Source organism: Orussus abietinus, unplaced genomic scaffold, assembly GCF_000612105.2.
Source record: "Orussus abietinus isolate OABI.00-Male unplaced genomic scaffold, Oabi_2.0 scaffold1, whole genome shotgun sequence".
NCBI classification, from domain to species: Eukaryota; Metazoa; Arthropoda; class Insecta; order Hymenoptera; family Orussidae; genus Orussus; species Orussus abietinus.
Genome location: NW_019396017.1, coordinates 3,144,168 through 3,159,010, shown reverse-complemented (window position 1 = coordinate 3,159,010; position 14,843 = coordinate 3,144,168). Strand labels below are relative to the sequence as shown.

The window sequence follows — 14,843 nt, the reverse complement described above, 5'->3', positions numbered from 1 at the left end:
TTTTCCACCTCACTATGTTTTACCACCAAAATGCTCGAACGTTAATTTCAGAACTCTCGAACAGTCGCCCCATTCCTCACCAATCTGCACCACCCGATACAACACCAACCGATACTACACCAAATTCCTGAATTACATCCTGCCTTGACGAGGCATTAACCAGTAGGGCTTGAAAGAAAATGCATTTTTGATTAGCTCATCTTCGGGCACGAGGGTGCACATGCCTTGTCGCGCATGACGCGTATGAAAAAGTCAGGTACGTTCGCCACTTGATCAAAATAACGATCGATACGCGATGTCCTTTACGAGGCCATCCACCGGTGTGTTTTTATGGTGTCATGTGCTAATCCAGAAACATACGGCCACGTAGCTTCTCCGATACACGCGTCGCATTCGCTTATTATTCCGCATGGTGCGTTACCGTCAGAGCGCACGCATCGATAATGAACGCGGAAAGCGTTCGGCCGAGAGAGGAGTGCCATGAAAAATGGAGAAAAGAGCAGTCAGTCGATTGGATGAAAAACGTTAGCAGGTAATGTATTTCTCGCCTATATGTACAACTCTGATATATCGAAGGTATGCACGGGTGCATGGATGCGAGCGGCGCACTGTAAAAATGCAAATTCGCCCCCGTCTTCCTCCGGAGCTTACTTGGTATAATTATAAAAAGTGAAACCTTCGGGTAGTTTAGACCGAGCGGCTGTTCCTCGGAGATAAACCCTGGTCAACACGATGCGCATTTTGCAGCCTCACGTGCCGTATAATGCTTTCACTGAAAGCAACGAGACCCCGGAGCCCTCCTCCATGGCCGAGGTCGAGGTTCCTCCGGATGCGGATTCGGCAATTCTTATCTGGAAGCGGTTAACAGGTGAGTACCCTTATCGCGCCGCCGGGGCGCTTCGATTAGAGATTGAACATTCATTAGTCCGGCTCGAGTGGGATTTTAATCCGTCGAAATTCGGTGCTTGCCATTTAGGAACCACTGATCGATCCGGAACGTGCGAGAGGACTGGAGATCCGCTCAGAAACCCTGGACGATTTGGATTTGCGAGGTTATCGCGACCTCTCGAGCCCTCGCAGGGCATGACTCGGTACACCGGGTGGCAACCCCGTTGCGTCGTTCATCCTCGCTTCCGGGTCGCCAGCGGCTGCTTCGGAAGCTCGAAATCGCTTGTACTTTCCTGGAAAATAGAGAAACGGTGTAAAAGCGATACCAGTCACGGGGTTAGACAGTCGCAGGAATTTTCGGCCATCCGTCCGACCTCCGGTGCATATTGACCCGTGACATGCAACGATGATTAACGGGGGAAACGAGGGGTGGCTGTACTCGCGAACTAAGAAAACGAGACGAGCATGTCCCAAGAGGGAGGAAGTTGAGCCATTAGAACTAGGTTGTAATGTCGGGAGTTTGAGTTCAACCTGGCCGGCCAAAAATACATACATCCGGGAATGAAGTTAATTTGCAATCCCGAAACAATCTGCTTAAGTGCTCGGCCCAGGGGATAATTAACGCGATCTGCGGAATTTCGAAAGCTCGTCTCGTCGGCGATTAACGTTGATTCGGATGTCCTCGAAATATCGATCGCGAGGAGCTGGACTATATAAGTAATCGCCATAGAAACTAGGATTGATTATTTAACGATTTTACGATGCTCGCACTGCCAGTGCCCGTTAATTATTCACCGATGCACGTGGATTCTCCCCGCCGGCTGCTGCAAAATTTAAACCAATCTGAGCGCTCGATTTTTGTCATTAGTTAATCAGTTTAACCCTGCTTAAAATTTAAGTGGATGCGATGTGGCTGTTCATAAATTTATGATGGCTCTTTGTCGAACACCGCTATCCGACATGCAACGTGCAGACTGGGAGATGTAGGTGCCCTAGGCCCTCGTAGACCGTCCTGATAAACGCCACGTTCTATACCGGATAGATCGTCATTATTTCTTATCACTAATCACTATTATGGCCGAATAATTGAGGCCGAGAATAATTCAATAGGATTTAATTTCATTTAATCTAAGAACGTTAAATTACTCACTCGCAAGGCGGATCATGGTGATACCCCACCAGATGCTCCATCCCCAGCCAACAAGGCAGAACAAAACGGTGAACAATTGACTGACACTAACGATCAGGTTGACAATGAACGCTCCAAGCCTTGCTTTAGGTCCAGCCACGGTGGAGAACCGCGGCTGGCCGGCGCACAAATTGAAAAGCCCACTCCACAAAGTCCCTGTAACGGAAAGTAACATAGAAACGTTGTTTAACTCGAATATGCCGAAGATTAAAAGATCCACTTTCCAGATCCGGGTATCAGGACGTTCCAGACCAGACAGAACCAAGCAAGAGGCACCGGCAGGCAGGGAATGGCTCCTCGCATCACCGAGTTGTGCTCCACCAGGACCTCCGGGATTTTTTCTTTTGGTTCCTGCAGTAAAAGCAAACGTCCCTCTAATAACCTAGAGTAGCCGGAAATTCGTTTAACAAAACCCACTTAGGGGTGGTAATAAAAACTTAATAAATCTAACTGGATTTCCCGAGGAATATATTCCACGAGCCCCCTCGCTTTCCTTCGCGGACCGGAGTTTATACAGGAAAGTAATCCGATGATTGTCAAGACAATTTACGGCACCGTTCCAATCACGGCAATTCGGAATATCTGAATTTCCCCCGCTAGCAGAAGGCACGCAGAGCGTCGAGCGGTTTTACAAATTCGAGGCCAGTACCCGGAATGCTCCCCGGTAATTGATCGCTATCCGTGCCGATCGCTTTGCTTTTTGACGATTAATGTCCAATATCCGTGAAATTAATAGGTCAGCCGGCGATAAATCAAGCTCGCATAATAAACTGTCCGTCGGTTTGCTTCCTGCGTCCGGACCCCACGCGTTGGGGCAGCGCTCGTCCTCTAGGTTGTGCGATTAAACGGAGCTTCGCCGTGTTACCGATTATGTCCATTACCTCCGACAAAGGTGGAGCAGCGACGCTGGTGAGACTGTGCTTCGCACGTATGCTCCTCATACGCTGCGGCTCTTTGCGCTTGCACTTGCAGCGCGAAAACAAATTCCGACACAGGGCAGCGCATCTTCGTTCAGGAGGACAGCACGTCGTGCTCTCTGCGGGGGCAACCCGGGCCCCTTTTCCGCAGCACTTGCTTCGAGGACACTTTGGACACCTATAAGAGGAGGAGGGTAATTATTAAAAAATATTTCATAAATTATTAGAGCCATATAATAAAAACACGCGATACTCTTCCTCGCGATCGGAATCGCGCGAAAAGGGAGGAAATGGCGTTTCAGAAGTGGCCGAGCCACTCGCACAGGTGAGTCACTCCTACGTTTCGTTATAAAGATTAATAAAAATATGGTTTTCCTTTCTTGGGACCAGAGTCAAGGGAGGAGTCACCTGCACGCCGATTTCAGTCTGGCCCAGCAGCTCTGCCTCTCGAGATTTGGAGGAGCATCCTCGACGTTCCTGGTGGGCCAAGTCTGTCCCTTGGGACCTCTTCTGCAAGCCAGGCACCTCATTCCGTCGCACCTCGAGCAGCACTTGCAGCGATTACTCAGGAACCTCTTAAGGCGGGCGAACCTACTCTGAACTAGTTCCTCCTCGTCCTCGTCGGGACTTGCCGGAACCCTGAAATCGAAGGCGCGTCGAGCTGTTAGCCTTATTAAAATCACGAACACCCTCGTTCGCGTATCGATCGGATATCGGCGCGGTGCGACACGCCGCGGAAAAGAGAGCTACGTGTGCGAGGTCCGTAAGCGGGAATTCGTTCGACTCGTTTCCTCATGGCGAAATGGTCGGAACGCGCAGTTTTCATTTGCCGTACCGGAAGCCGGTGTGGGACATCCAACGAGGCGCGATACGAGCGACAGGAATCGAAGCTCCCTCGACCGATTGGAGCTTAACGACGAGCCTATTCAACGATTCGGCCATGGATGAGAAGACCGCACCTCGGACGAGCGACAATTGTCACATCCCTATCCGCCGATAAGAACCCGCGGGAAATAAAATTCCCACCAGGAATTAATCCACGACCCCAACTTCCCGTTTAAACAAATGCCAGATCGGGGACCTCGACTCGTAATTAGGGTAATTTCGGTGTCGCCGTTTAAGGGGTCGTATAATATTTGACCTGCGTCGCAATTAAAATTCAACCCGGAAGAATCTGTATCTGACTCAAGTCCTGGTTAAACGTTAACGCGGTTAAGGGCGATGCGAAATTTGCTTCAGAGATCTCGTTCGTGAAACCTCTTCAAACTGGGTGTACCGAATGGATTCGAACTTTAGAATATAAATATGGAGGATATAAGCGAAGGTCCTGAAGCTCGTGAAGTTAGAATTTTTTTTCTTTAAATTTCTTCATGGATATTCTCAAGACGTTATAAGAAATTAAATTACAGGAGGGTTAGGACCTTCCTTATACCCTCTGTATTTATATTGTAGAGTTTGAATCGATTAGGTACACCCAGGGTGGAGAAAAGTTTCACAAAGGATTGGCTCTTTGGATGCCACTTTGACATCCCCTTAAGGGCGACTCGCGTCTTAGACGGCTAGAAGTGAACCGAAATTCGAGCGTTACCTCTCTCTTCCGACTCTATCTAAATATCTGCGAGTTGCATGATCCTCGGGTACATCGATACACGGGGATATAAGGACCTTTTTGGCCCGGTACCCCTCGATTCCCAGTGACGGGGAGTACGTCGGGAAATTGTCCAAAATGGGCGTGAAGTCGACCATAGCTCAAAGTTGCTCGGCGCTCGTTAAACCGAGCAATCGCTGTCGGTTTTCTCTCTATCGGCCACTCTAGATCCGATATGACGGGGTATATCGAGGTTTTTTAGCCAAGGTCCTTGGGCGCGACTCACCGATCTCCGGGATAACACTTGATAACGACTCGTGGCCTCTTCGGGCCCGATGGGAATCGAAACTAGACTCCGTGGGGCCTCTGCGAAATACCCCGACTTTCGGGTCTCCACGAATGCCGGCAATCCTGCCACTCGCTGACCAGAGTGACCGTAGTCGTGGTGTGTGACTTAAAGATTGCAGGGTGCCGCAGCAGGCGGTTGGTCAGTCCTCGGGGACGAAGGGAGTCCTGGTGGACGGTCACGCGAAGATTTGCCTCGTGCATACGTACGCCCAGAAATCGATACTTTACCGCTTCTTTACCTTACCAAGTGCCTCGGAGGCCGAAATGCGTAAGCCGGATTTTTACTACAAAAGGCGAAACCTAAATCACCCGAAAAGGAGCCTATAAAGGCGACGCAAACCTTGATCCATACATATGACTCCTTCGCGTAATTTAAAAAACGACGAGAATTTAAAAGAAAAAAATAAAAAATAAATAAACTGGCATCACTAGGGTATTTCTAATTTTTGTATAATTTAGTGAATATCTCGTATGATTTTTCTTAAGATCAGGCGGGAGGATTTTAATGCCCTCGAGGGTCGGTGCGCAGAAATGCAAATGTTGCCCTGGAGAAACACATTAATCAGCACGCGGGACCTGATCATCAATAATCGCACAGTCCTGGATCGAGCACGTCTGGCCGACCTTCTTTTCTTTTTATTCCTGTCCGACATTAAGAAACCTCGAAGTTCGATCTTAGATTACCGACACGGCCACCCTAATCGTCTGACCCCTTTACTCTTTCTTTCGGCGCCCAGTCGATTTAGGAAGAGGGACAAACCTGACCTGGTTACAGCTTTATTCCCTCCCGTTTCATATTCCACGAAGACAGGAGACTGACACGTTAAATCGGGAAGAAAGATCGACGGGATCGACAGCGATAGTGCCGATGATACGCTCAAATATAAACGTTCTCGCGGAAGTACGCGATAAATGTTAGATATCCTTGTCGGAACTAATATCCTTTCCCTAAGGATACGAATCGGTCCGGATGGAAAAATTCAAAGGGGATAATTCCGTAGAAAGCCTGAAGAGGATCGAAGCTTCGAGCAGATTTTTCCAGCCGACGAGATTACGCGGGATCGGTCGAGGAATCGATCCTTGGGGTGTAAACCACGAGGTGTTTGCATATTCCTTCCGATGTAATTTTCTTTCCTATCGCCGAAGCCAGGCCGCGCCCGAATCGATCTTCCCAAATGACTTACTCTCTACAAAGGGTTAGAAAAGGAGATAAAAAAAAAGAAAAAAATTTCACTACTCGTTGTTTTCATTTTCCTCGTATTTCTTTCCGGGGGAATTAATTTATTGGACATATCTCGCGTATATACGCGTCCGTGTGGATCCGCGCAAGTTCGTATAAGGCCCCTAAGTTGATGCGTAATCACGATGCGTGGAACCTCTTTAACCGGGCGCCGGCAAACACGTTTCGCATTTAATTAAGCGATTAAAAGTTCTCTACCGGATCTCGTATAACCATATCCATTTGGAAAAGTTTCCCTCGGCAATTCCAGGGCAACGTCAACACGTGTCAATGCGAAGCCGCGCCGAAAGTTGACGCCCGCTCTCCGGCGCCGCGACGGCGTGTAAATGAAACGTCGTTAGTGAAACTCTAGCGCCTATCATTAGTAATCCGTTAGTTACAGAGCTCACTCCCGTTGATGTAGTCCGAACTTTCGGTTAATTATGTCCGTAACGAGAAAGCTCGCCGAGTAGAGACGAAAGAGTTCCCGGGGAAAAAGCCGGGAGGCGAGAAGGATTTCGCGAGATTAATTTCTTCGCCGTTAATCCCCGGAAAATTCGGCATATTTACAAAGGATCCCACGGATCGCTGAGTTCCCGCTCGCAATTATCCGCCAAACTTTCTATGCCACGGGGAAGAAGGTTTAAACGGAGGACTTTAATAAGGAGTACGTGTACTCGTCTTTAAGGACTCCTTTCGCCCTTCCGCTTTTGCGGGAGCGAGAAGGGAAGTAATAGACGTAACAGGGCTGTCCTATGTACCCAGTGGCTTCGTAATATCCAAGTCTGCTACCGGGAATAAAAGCGAAATGCTTTCCGACAATCAACAAAAATTTCCAAAATTTTTAAAACCCGGTAAAATTTTTGTACAATCTTACGTGAAAGAATTAAAAAAAGGAATCAGCCTAGCGCGTCTTCAAGGTGGACATTATTTTTCGGGGTATCCTGTTAGCCATATAAATCAGAGAAATTTTTCAGGACATCCTGACAAAGTCTTAACGAGTTCCCTGGTAAATCCTTTTGGTAAATCCCTGCGACACCCGACGATTGTTCGACACCCAGGCCTGTAAACAGGATCAGGGGTGCGCGGGCACCCCCGAACACGTCGGACTTACCCACGAGGGAGTCAGGGTGTAATTTCACCCAAAGCTTCCTAAATTAGACCGCTGGAGGCACGATTTAGAAGGACTTCAATAAGGGGTATACCGTCTAAGGAGCCTTTGCGTCTCCCCGCGTTTACGCAAGGAGAGGCAGGGGAATAATAGACCTCGAAGGGGTCGTGGGGAACGACGTCGCGTTCCGTACAGGTATATCGTCGGGCATGTACAGGGTGACTCTACGGTGCCTGAGTTCGGCACTTCGGGGTGAAACGAGAGCGTGAGTAGCCGAATGAAATACAGGGTAGAGCGAGTCGACCTTGGCCGCACGCGAAGTGACTTCGGTCACTTAGACGCCCCTACGTCGACGCCTGGCGTCGATTTTCGGTCACGCCTTGCGCCCCTCGAAGACGCGTTACGTAGACGCCCGGAAGTGGGTCATACCGCGTTACGAACGTTAGATTTAAGTAAGCGAAGAGAACGTAGAGTAGAAGCTTGGGGAGCAATCTACGCGATGGCGGATTTAAAGGGCCGTTTTAAAGAGCCGAGGTACGGGGAGCCACGTGGTCAAGAGACTTCAGGACTAAACTCCTGATGCAAATCGCCATCGATCGGGCTTTACATTGAGAAAAACAGCCAGGGCCTATTAACGCCGCTATCCCGAATGATGAATTATTTTTTCTAAATTCCTGATAATATACGCGAGGAAGTGGCTCGGGTTTTAAGGGGCGTAAACGCGCAGGAAACCGCCGGTAATTATACGAGGCGTATGGGGGAAATGTCTGATTAATTAAGCTCGAGCTAGGATCATCGGTCACGGACTGGTGGATTCTTTGCTGCTCGAACTAATCACGTCTTCGGGGTGATTTTTAATTGTTTTTTGGAGCTGGGCGTAATTGAGACGGTAAAAGGAGCTGGTCCCGAGGCATGACGGATCAGTAGATTGCGATGCTCCATTTCAGCCGAGCTAAGGAATTTTTCTGCGGAGATTTCTCATTTCCAAGACGCGCCCGATGATCGGCTCTGACCCTAACCCTGAAGGATCCCCGACGCTCTTTCGTTATCTCTTTATCCCAGGGTCCCCCAATTTCCTTGGTCAGTTAGGCGGTTCGTCATGCACCGTAAACCAAGGATAGGCCCTTGGTCACCTGCGGTTCCTCGGACTTTGCATTCTAATGTCTCGCCCCTTCCTGCGCTGGTCGTCCCCGGCAGGCGTCGATGTAAATCTCCGTCGAGGATCGATAAACTCGCCTTCGGCCTCCGAAGGTGGAGGTTTATAACTAGTGGAGGTGAAGGACCCCTGGACCTTACACGAGGCCCCGGGTCCCGACGTACAAGGTACCCTAAGTGTGTTCCTACGTGTCCCTCTGTGTTCCTTCGTGTACCTCCGCGTGTTCCCGTGTCTCCTTGTAAACGTTGCGGGGAAATTTGCAAGCGTTCCACTCACGTCGGCTCCCCGTTGCTTTCCAGGTGCGCCAGGTTCCCGCTGAGGGTCTCGATTTCCCGCGGCTTCTCCACCAGGTGCATGCCCTCCTTCTCCCTGGCCGAAGAGACCCCACGGACGGTGTTCAAGCTCACCCCTGTGTCCGTCGACCGGACGCTGCCCAAGGAACCGCTGGACATCTCCGTCGACGAGTTCGCCGAGACGTTCCCACTGCGACCGTTTGGTCCATCCTTGCCCTTCTTCACCCCGTTCGTCCTTCCCATATTCACCGCACCGATCACCCTCTTCGCGGAGCTCACCAGCCTGTTGGACGTTCTTCTGTCGTCCCTACCGTTCGCCTTCTGCCGACCATCCCCGTTCTTACCCTCCGACTCGACACCGGAAGTCATGGCCTGCTCCTCCACGTTAGCCTGCATCGCCCCAGTCTTCTCCAGCCGACCATTGGACTTCTCCACGGCACGTTCCCCCGATTGTCCCCTCATCTCGACATCCTGGACCTTGGAAGCCATCTTCGCGCTCAGGATCTCGGAACCTGGACTCCTCTTCCCAGTGTTAGTGGAGTCTGCAGTGGACATCTCCTGTTTCGCGGTCACTGGGTCGCCCAGGACGTTGTTTTGGTTCTTCCTCCCGTTTGCATGGGCTCCAGGAGTCGAGGTACCTTCTGCGGGGTTTGACTTCCCTGCACCCCCGAGGGATTGGCCGGAACTGCTCGTCTTCGAGTGTCCTGCCCGACCGGACTGGTTGGCACCGTTGATAAGGACTTCCTTCTTGCCATCTCCGTTTCCACCGATGTTGGACCTCGCCGAGGAATCGTTCCCTCCTTTGGCCATCTGCATACTCGCGGTTGACGGTTGTTGGGCGCTTTGAGTGCCATTCTTCGAGTCTGGGGGTTGACTCGCCGATGGAGGCTCCTGCTGCTTCGTCGTCCCCTGCGCTCCAGGGTTGATCCCACCTTCCGCGGATTTTGGACTGGCGGATTTGGTCCCAAGTTCCAGGTCGCTCGAAACTGGAATGGCGTCTATGTGCAGTGGCTTGACAGCAGTGGCCGTTGTCGTGTTCACGACGCTGGACGTTCCCGTCGCTCCAGAGGTCTGCTTCAGCAAGTCTATCAGACCCAGGCCGTCGTCGACTTCCCCGACTTTCGCGATGTCGCCAATAAATCTGGCGTTCTCGTTCGAGGGTCCACTTCCCCCAGCCTCTGATTTGGTCGAACCGGAGCCACCGACTCCTGCTTTCTTGGAGTTGCTGTCCGGGATCTCGATGAAGCGTTTGACGGGGAGGTCCGAGGTCCTGGACGGCTTGGAAGATTGAGTTTTGGATGGCGACTGCGAGGGGACGCCCTTTCCCTTCACGAGCCCTCTCTTCAAGGGGATCCTAGATGGCGAACTAGGAGTCCTCTTGTTCGGGGACTTCTCCTTGATGGACTGCCTCGACGAGGACGCTCCTTTAGGTGGCAACACCGAGTTCCTCCCGAACTTCGCCGGAGAGGACCTCTTGCTTCTAGGTTCCTGCTCGCCTCCTCCCTTATCCGCAGGCTTCGTAGGGGTGCCTTGGATGGGAGACAGTCCTGGGACCTTTAAGGACGCGCTTCGTCCCACCGATGTCTTCGCGCCGATGTTGATGGACCCTCTGGATGTAAATCGCCTGACCGGCTTCGGAGAAGCGAGTCTCTCCTCGGATTTGCTCAGCGAAATCGAGCGCTGTCTCGTCGGCCTGGGGATGAGGCTGCGCTTGGGACTGTTCTGCTGCGAGACCGACACTGAAATATACAGAATAAACCTCGTTAACGCTTTCAATGATTGATATTAAAAATGATAAAATACATTCCGCGGTTTAAATTTCCTTGTACCCCTTTTATCGAATCTTCCTCTTTTCCGGCGCGATGCGTTCTCAGGGGTCTGCGGCCTTGATTGCGCGTGCGGAGGCGGGCCTTTAAAGCCTCGACCTCGAAATGGCGACGCCCTTCCGGTGGCCAAGGTAGGCGAGGTACTCCTCGAGGTCGGCGTCGAGGTCGGCTGGTTTTCGGCCAGGATGACGAAACTGGAGCGTCGGTGGGCCCTGGTCGAATAATTCCCAGGGGATGCGACCTTGTAGGGCTCCGGAGCTCTGGGGGGTGGCGGCGACGGGGGTGCCAGCTGATTTGGTCCAACCACTCCGAGGACTCGAAACGGAGGGGGGTCCGTTCTTGGTGCATGGTTGTCGGGATCGAGACGTCTCATCCTTCCCTATTGACCTCCTAGTGGCTGCTCTCACCTGGAAGACCCACACCGTTATCGCGGAGATGCCGAAAAATTTAAATTCTCACGGTTAAGGATGAAATGATCTCATCGGCAAGGTATCATTTATCGAATCATCGCAATCGATGATTGACGGCCGGCACGTGGCTCCGTGGTGTTAGACTAAGCGGTTCAAGTGCCACGTGTAAAACGCGTTGATTCATTTGGGACAATCTGATGTACTTGTAACGACCTATCCCATAAAGTGGCAAACTTGATTGCAATGCTAAAACATCCTCCTGCCAAAACACTCTCTGTCCTCCGCCACTTTGGCCCCGGCCCAAAATCGGCTGTCGTCGCAGCAGCGCCTCCTATCTTTTTCCCGGGCGTACAACACCCCGGGTAAACAACGGCACGGCAGCGCTGACAGCCAATTTCTGCCGGCTGTTGTCAGAGGTGCATAATGTTGACCGTGCACCGGAGGGCGACTTCTCCTGCCGTTAGATTTCCTCGAGATATTCCACGAGCATTTCACGCGACGACAACCGCGTGTCACGTTTGCGATCTCTCGGTTCCGCGATCCAGGTCGTCCGTTATTTCCGCTCATCCCGCGGGAATTAACGTTACTATTTACGGGTGCTCCATCTAGTAGGTGTGCAGTGCCGCTGCATGCTGCATGGTCTTGAAGCCCATTGTCAAAAAGGTCGCTACCACCCAGCCATTCGCTCTAAAATTAAGAAAGAAATTCTGCAAAAGCTCTGCAAAGATTCTGACGCACCTCGACCGGTGTCTAAAATTGTCCTTGTGGGTCGAACCGGGTTATCTGTTAAATTTGACGAAATGTGGAATGACCTTGCGAGGAAATTTATGCCGTGAACCCACCTATTGTGCGCTGCCGTGGAATCCTTTCCAACAACGAAGCGTGCCATTCACGCTTTCTCGGGTTTCGTTTCGTTTCCCTGGATCCCAGCCTTGGAGTCGCACCATCCAGGTGGTACCACGACTCGTCCTGGGCTACATTCTTAGGGATCGCTTCCTGGGCATCCTGCAACCCCACGTGGCCAGCTCCCGGCTCCTCCGGTTTCCAATGACTTCTCGATCGTCGATGACGCACTCGATCTTCCCCCGGATCGGAAATACCACTCTCGGCGAATCCCCGGATAATTCTACAATTTTTAATTTCCCAGATAATTTCAAGGAGAGATTTATTTCGAGAGGATGCTCCCGAAGTGCAAGTGTTTAATTTTCGAGCAAGGTCGATAGTCTAACCGGTCGATACCGCGATTCGGTCATAAACTGAATTACTAACAACTTTTTAGGAACGTCGGTGATCTACTTTTTCCTCCTCTCGACTGCTTTCTGATAACGACCCAGGGTTATCACCGATGGACCAAATACACTGCCCCTCTCGAATCTCGAAGTGGCTTCGGTAATCACGTTACAAGAGAAATTCGACGACGTGAAATTTGTTAAACAAATCATCCCCATTCGGTGACACCGTTTTCAGCGTTGATAACGACAACCGCCTCTTTCACGACCCCCTTCGCAATTTGCGTGACTATCTTTACGTTCATCCCGGCGTAATTCAGCGACATTTTCATATCAGCCTTTTCGAATGGGAAACCTGATGCAGAAAAATGACCTCGAGCAATCCTGCCGTCTTCGCGTGCGGTAACCTCTGGGCTGAAAATCGAAGTCATTTATTTACATTACTTCGTCGACTCCACCGAGCTCGTACACGGAAGTGCGAGGAGGGCAACAAGAACGGAATGACCGTCGACCCCGAAGAGCACCCTGGAGAACGGAATAAAAATTCCACGCGTGAAAATAAGTCTCCCACACCCACCTGGATGATCATTAATAACCGCGAAAGGCTTAATTACCGGGCGTAAAAATCATTAGCTAACGTTACTGGTAACTTTCACAGGAGAAACCGCACTCGTAACGACGTCCCGCCCAAATCGCACTCAGGGATGAATTCATAATTGCGTAATGACAGCGTTTCTTTTTTAATTTTCGTACGGGGTCTTGAGCCTCCGTGAAAAAAAAATGACATCAAGGCTGCGCCTCGATTGCCGTATAATTCAGAAAATGATACAATTTTGACTATTAAGCGTTTTCTTATCGCGACTCGATATTGTTGCGTTACAGGTACACGTGCATTCGCTGGGAGTAATCATACCTGGTGCACGGCGCCATTACGGAGCACCGAGGGAAATTGCAGGCCTAACGGGCCGAGTTCTTTACGGTAAAGGACATTTGCGGCACGTCGTTAGACCAGACTCGTCCAAACGACCTCGCACTTAAAGGATAATTCAACGCTGCTGCCTTCCACCACCGGCTCTGATTTACAGCGGCGCTTGGGCTACGAATCAATGGACTAAGTTCGGATACATGCACGGACATTCGTGACCGCCGGCCTCCAAAAGCTACCTCTTAATAACAAGGATCTCACAGGATTTCCAACATGGCCGAAAAGTAATGGAGACGACGGAGTTGCAAGAAGTCGAACCAATGTGCGAATGTAATTCTAAATAAATGGCTACCTGTTAGTAACAAGGTCCTACCAGGACTTCCAACATGGCCGAAAAGGTAATGGAGACGACGGAGTTACAAGAAATCGAACCAATGTGCGAATGTAATTCTAAATAAATGGCTACCTGTTAGTAACAAGGTCGTACCAGGATTTCCAACATGGCCGAAAGGTAATGGAGACGACGGAATTGCAAAAAGTCGAGCCAATGTGCGAATGTAATTCTAAATAAATGGCTACCTGTTAGTAACAAGGTCCTACCAGGATTTCCAACATGGCCGAAAGGTAATGGAGACGACGGAGTTACAAGAAATCGAACCAATGTGCGAATGTAATTCGAAATAAATGGCTACCTGTTAGTAACAAGGTCCTACCAGGATTTCCAACATGGCCGAAAGGTAATGGAGACGACGGAGTTGCAAGAAGTCGAGCCAATGCGCGAAGGTAATTCCAAATAAATGGATCCCCACCTAGCGTGACCAAATCACGTTTCGTCGTGATTTAGCCGGCGATGGGATTTTTCAGGAAAATTGCTCGAAACGGTATCACATCTTTTCAGGAACGAGAGATGGAGGAACGGATTGCCTTTTAAGGGAAGTCGGGACCACTTGGTGGGCGGGTGGAAAATCACCCTTTCACGTCGAGTTACCGCTGGAAAGCTCGAGTTTCGCGCAAATTTACCGAGGTAAGCACGGATCGATTACCGAACGCACCCAGGGGCAATTTCTTTTGTAGCTCTTTTAAGAAATTACGGCGACCTCGGGGTCCAATTTGGCGGACTGGCGAGCTTCGACTCGGAGAGCTGCTAACGCGGCAGGACTCTAAGAGTGGCTTTCAAATCACTCCCCCCAGGTAAGGGAAAGAAATCTGGACTCTGCGATTCTAAATGGCTATTTGATTTGGCCGCAATCCAAGATCAACCGGCATGTTTTGAAACTACCTGCCGATCGGTCGAGGCTTTACTCCGTGTCTGGAAATTTTACTACGAGCGAAGAATGATTGCGGATTAAAAATCTTCATAAGAAATTGACGCGACTACTTTCGCATCCGCCCCGTGGTACTCTTCGTTAAGGGAATTGCGGAAATGTCGGGGGATCGATCGATCCTTCGAGACAAAGCGCTCCTGCAGAAATTGCCCTATTAAAATGGGATAAGAATGCCCGCTCGGTTCCTTTTTCCATTTCTAGCGACGGTACTCCCGGCTCGCTTTGCTAACTCGTTGCGTAACGTGTAATTAAACGAAGATATCGGACTGCTCCACTTTCGAAACGCATCATGCGAATTTCCGAGCCTTGCTAGCGGTTCGCGTCATTATGCGATCCAGTAGATCGCGTAATAACGAGATTATATCACAGCCTCCAACGAAGCGGTAACTGGGTGCCTAACAATAAGTATCTCTGCATCT

General features: G+C 50.5%; 1 protein-coding gene across 1 annotated transcript; it reads right to left on the bottom strand.

Annotated features, from left to right (window-relative positions):
- Positions 1–551: 551 nt before the first annotated feature.
- LOC105697918 (protein stum) lies at positions 552–11,854 on the bottom strand. The gene is made up of 8 exons (XM_023434714.1): positions 11,788–11,854; positions 10,539–10,942; positions 8,693–10,448; positions 3,403–3,633; positions 2,959–3,172; positions 2,305–2,428; positions 2,039–2,236; positions 552–1,181 (listed from the first exon to the last, which is right to left on the bottom strand). The coding sequence occupies exons 2-8, from the start codon at positions 10,906–10,908 to the stop codon at positions 1,054–1,056; spliced, it is 3,021 nt and encodes a 1,006-aa protein (XP_023290482.1). The 5' UTR covers positions 10,909–10,942; positions 11,788–11,854; the 3' UTR covers positions 552–1,053.
- Between the last annotated feature and the right edge of the window lie 2,989 nt (positions 11,855–14,843).

Bases quoted from the DNA above. Each gene is read 5' to 3' on its own strand.
- LOC105697918 (XM_023434714.1), bottom strand. From the start codon at position 10,908: ATGAGACGTCTCGATCCCGACAACCATGCACCAAGAACGGACCCCCCT. The intron at 3,634-8,692 runs GTGAGTGGAACG...CTTCGATTTCAG, and splicing joins GAAAGCAACGGGGAGCCGAC to GGTTCCGGCAAGTCCCGACG. The intron at 2,237-2,304 runs CTGGAAAGTGGA...TACTTTCCGTTA, and splicing joins GAACGTCCTGATACCCGGAT to CAGGGACTTTGTGGAGTGGG.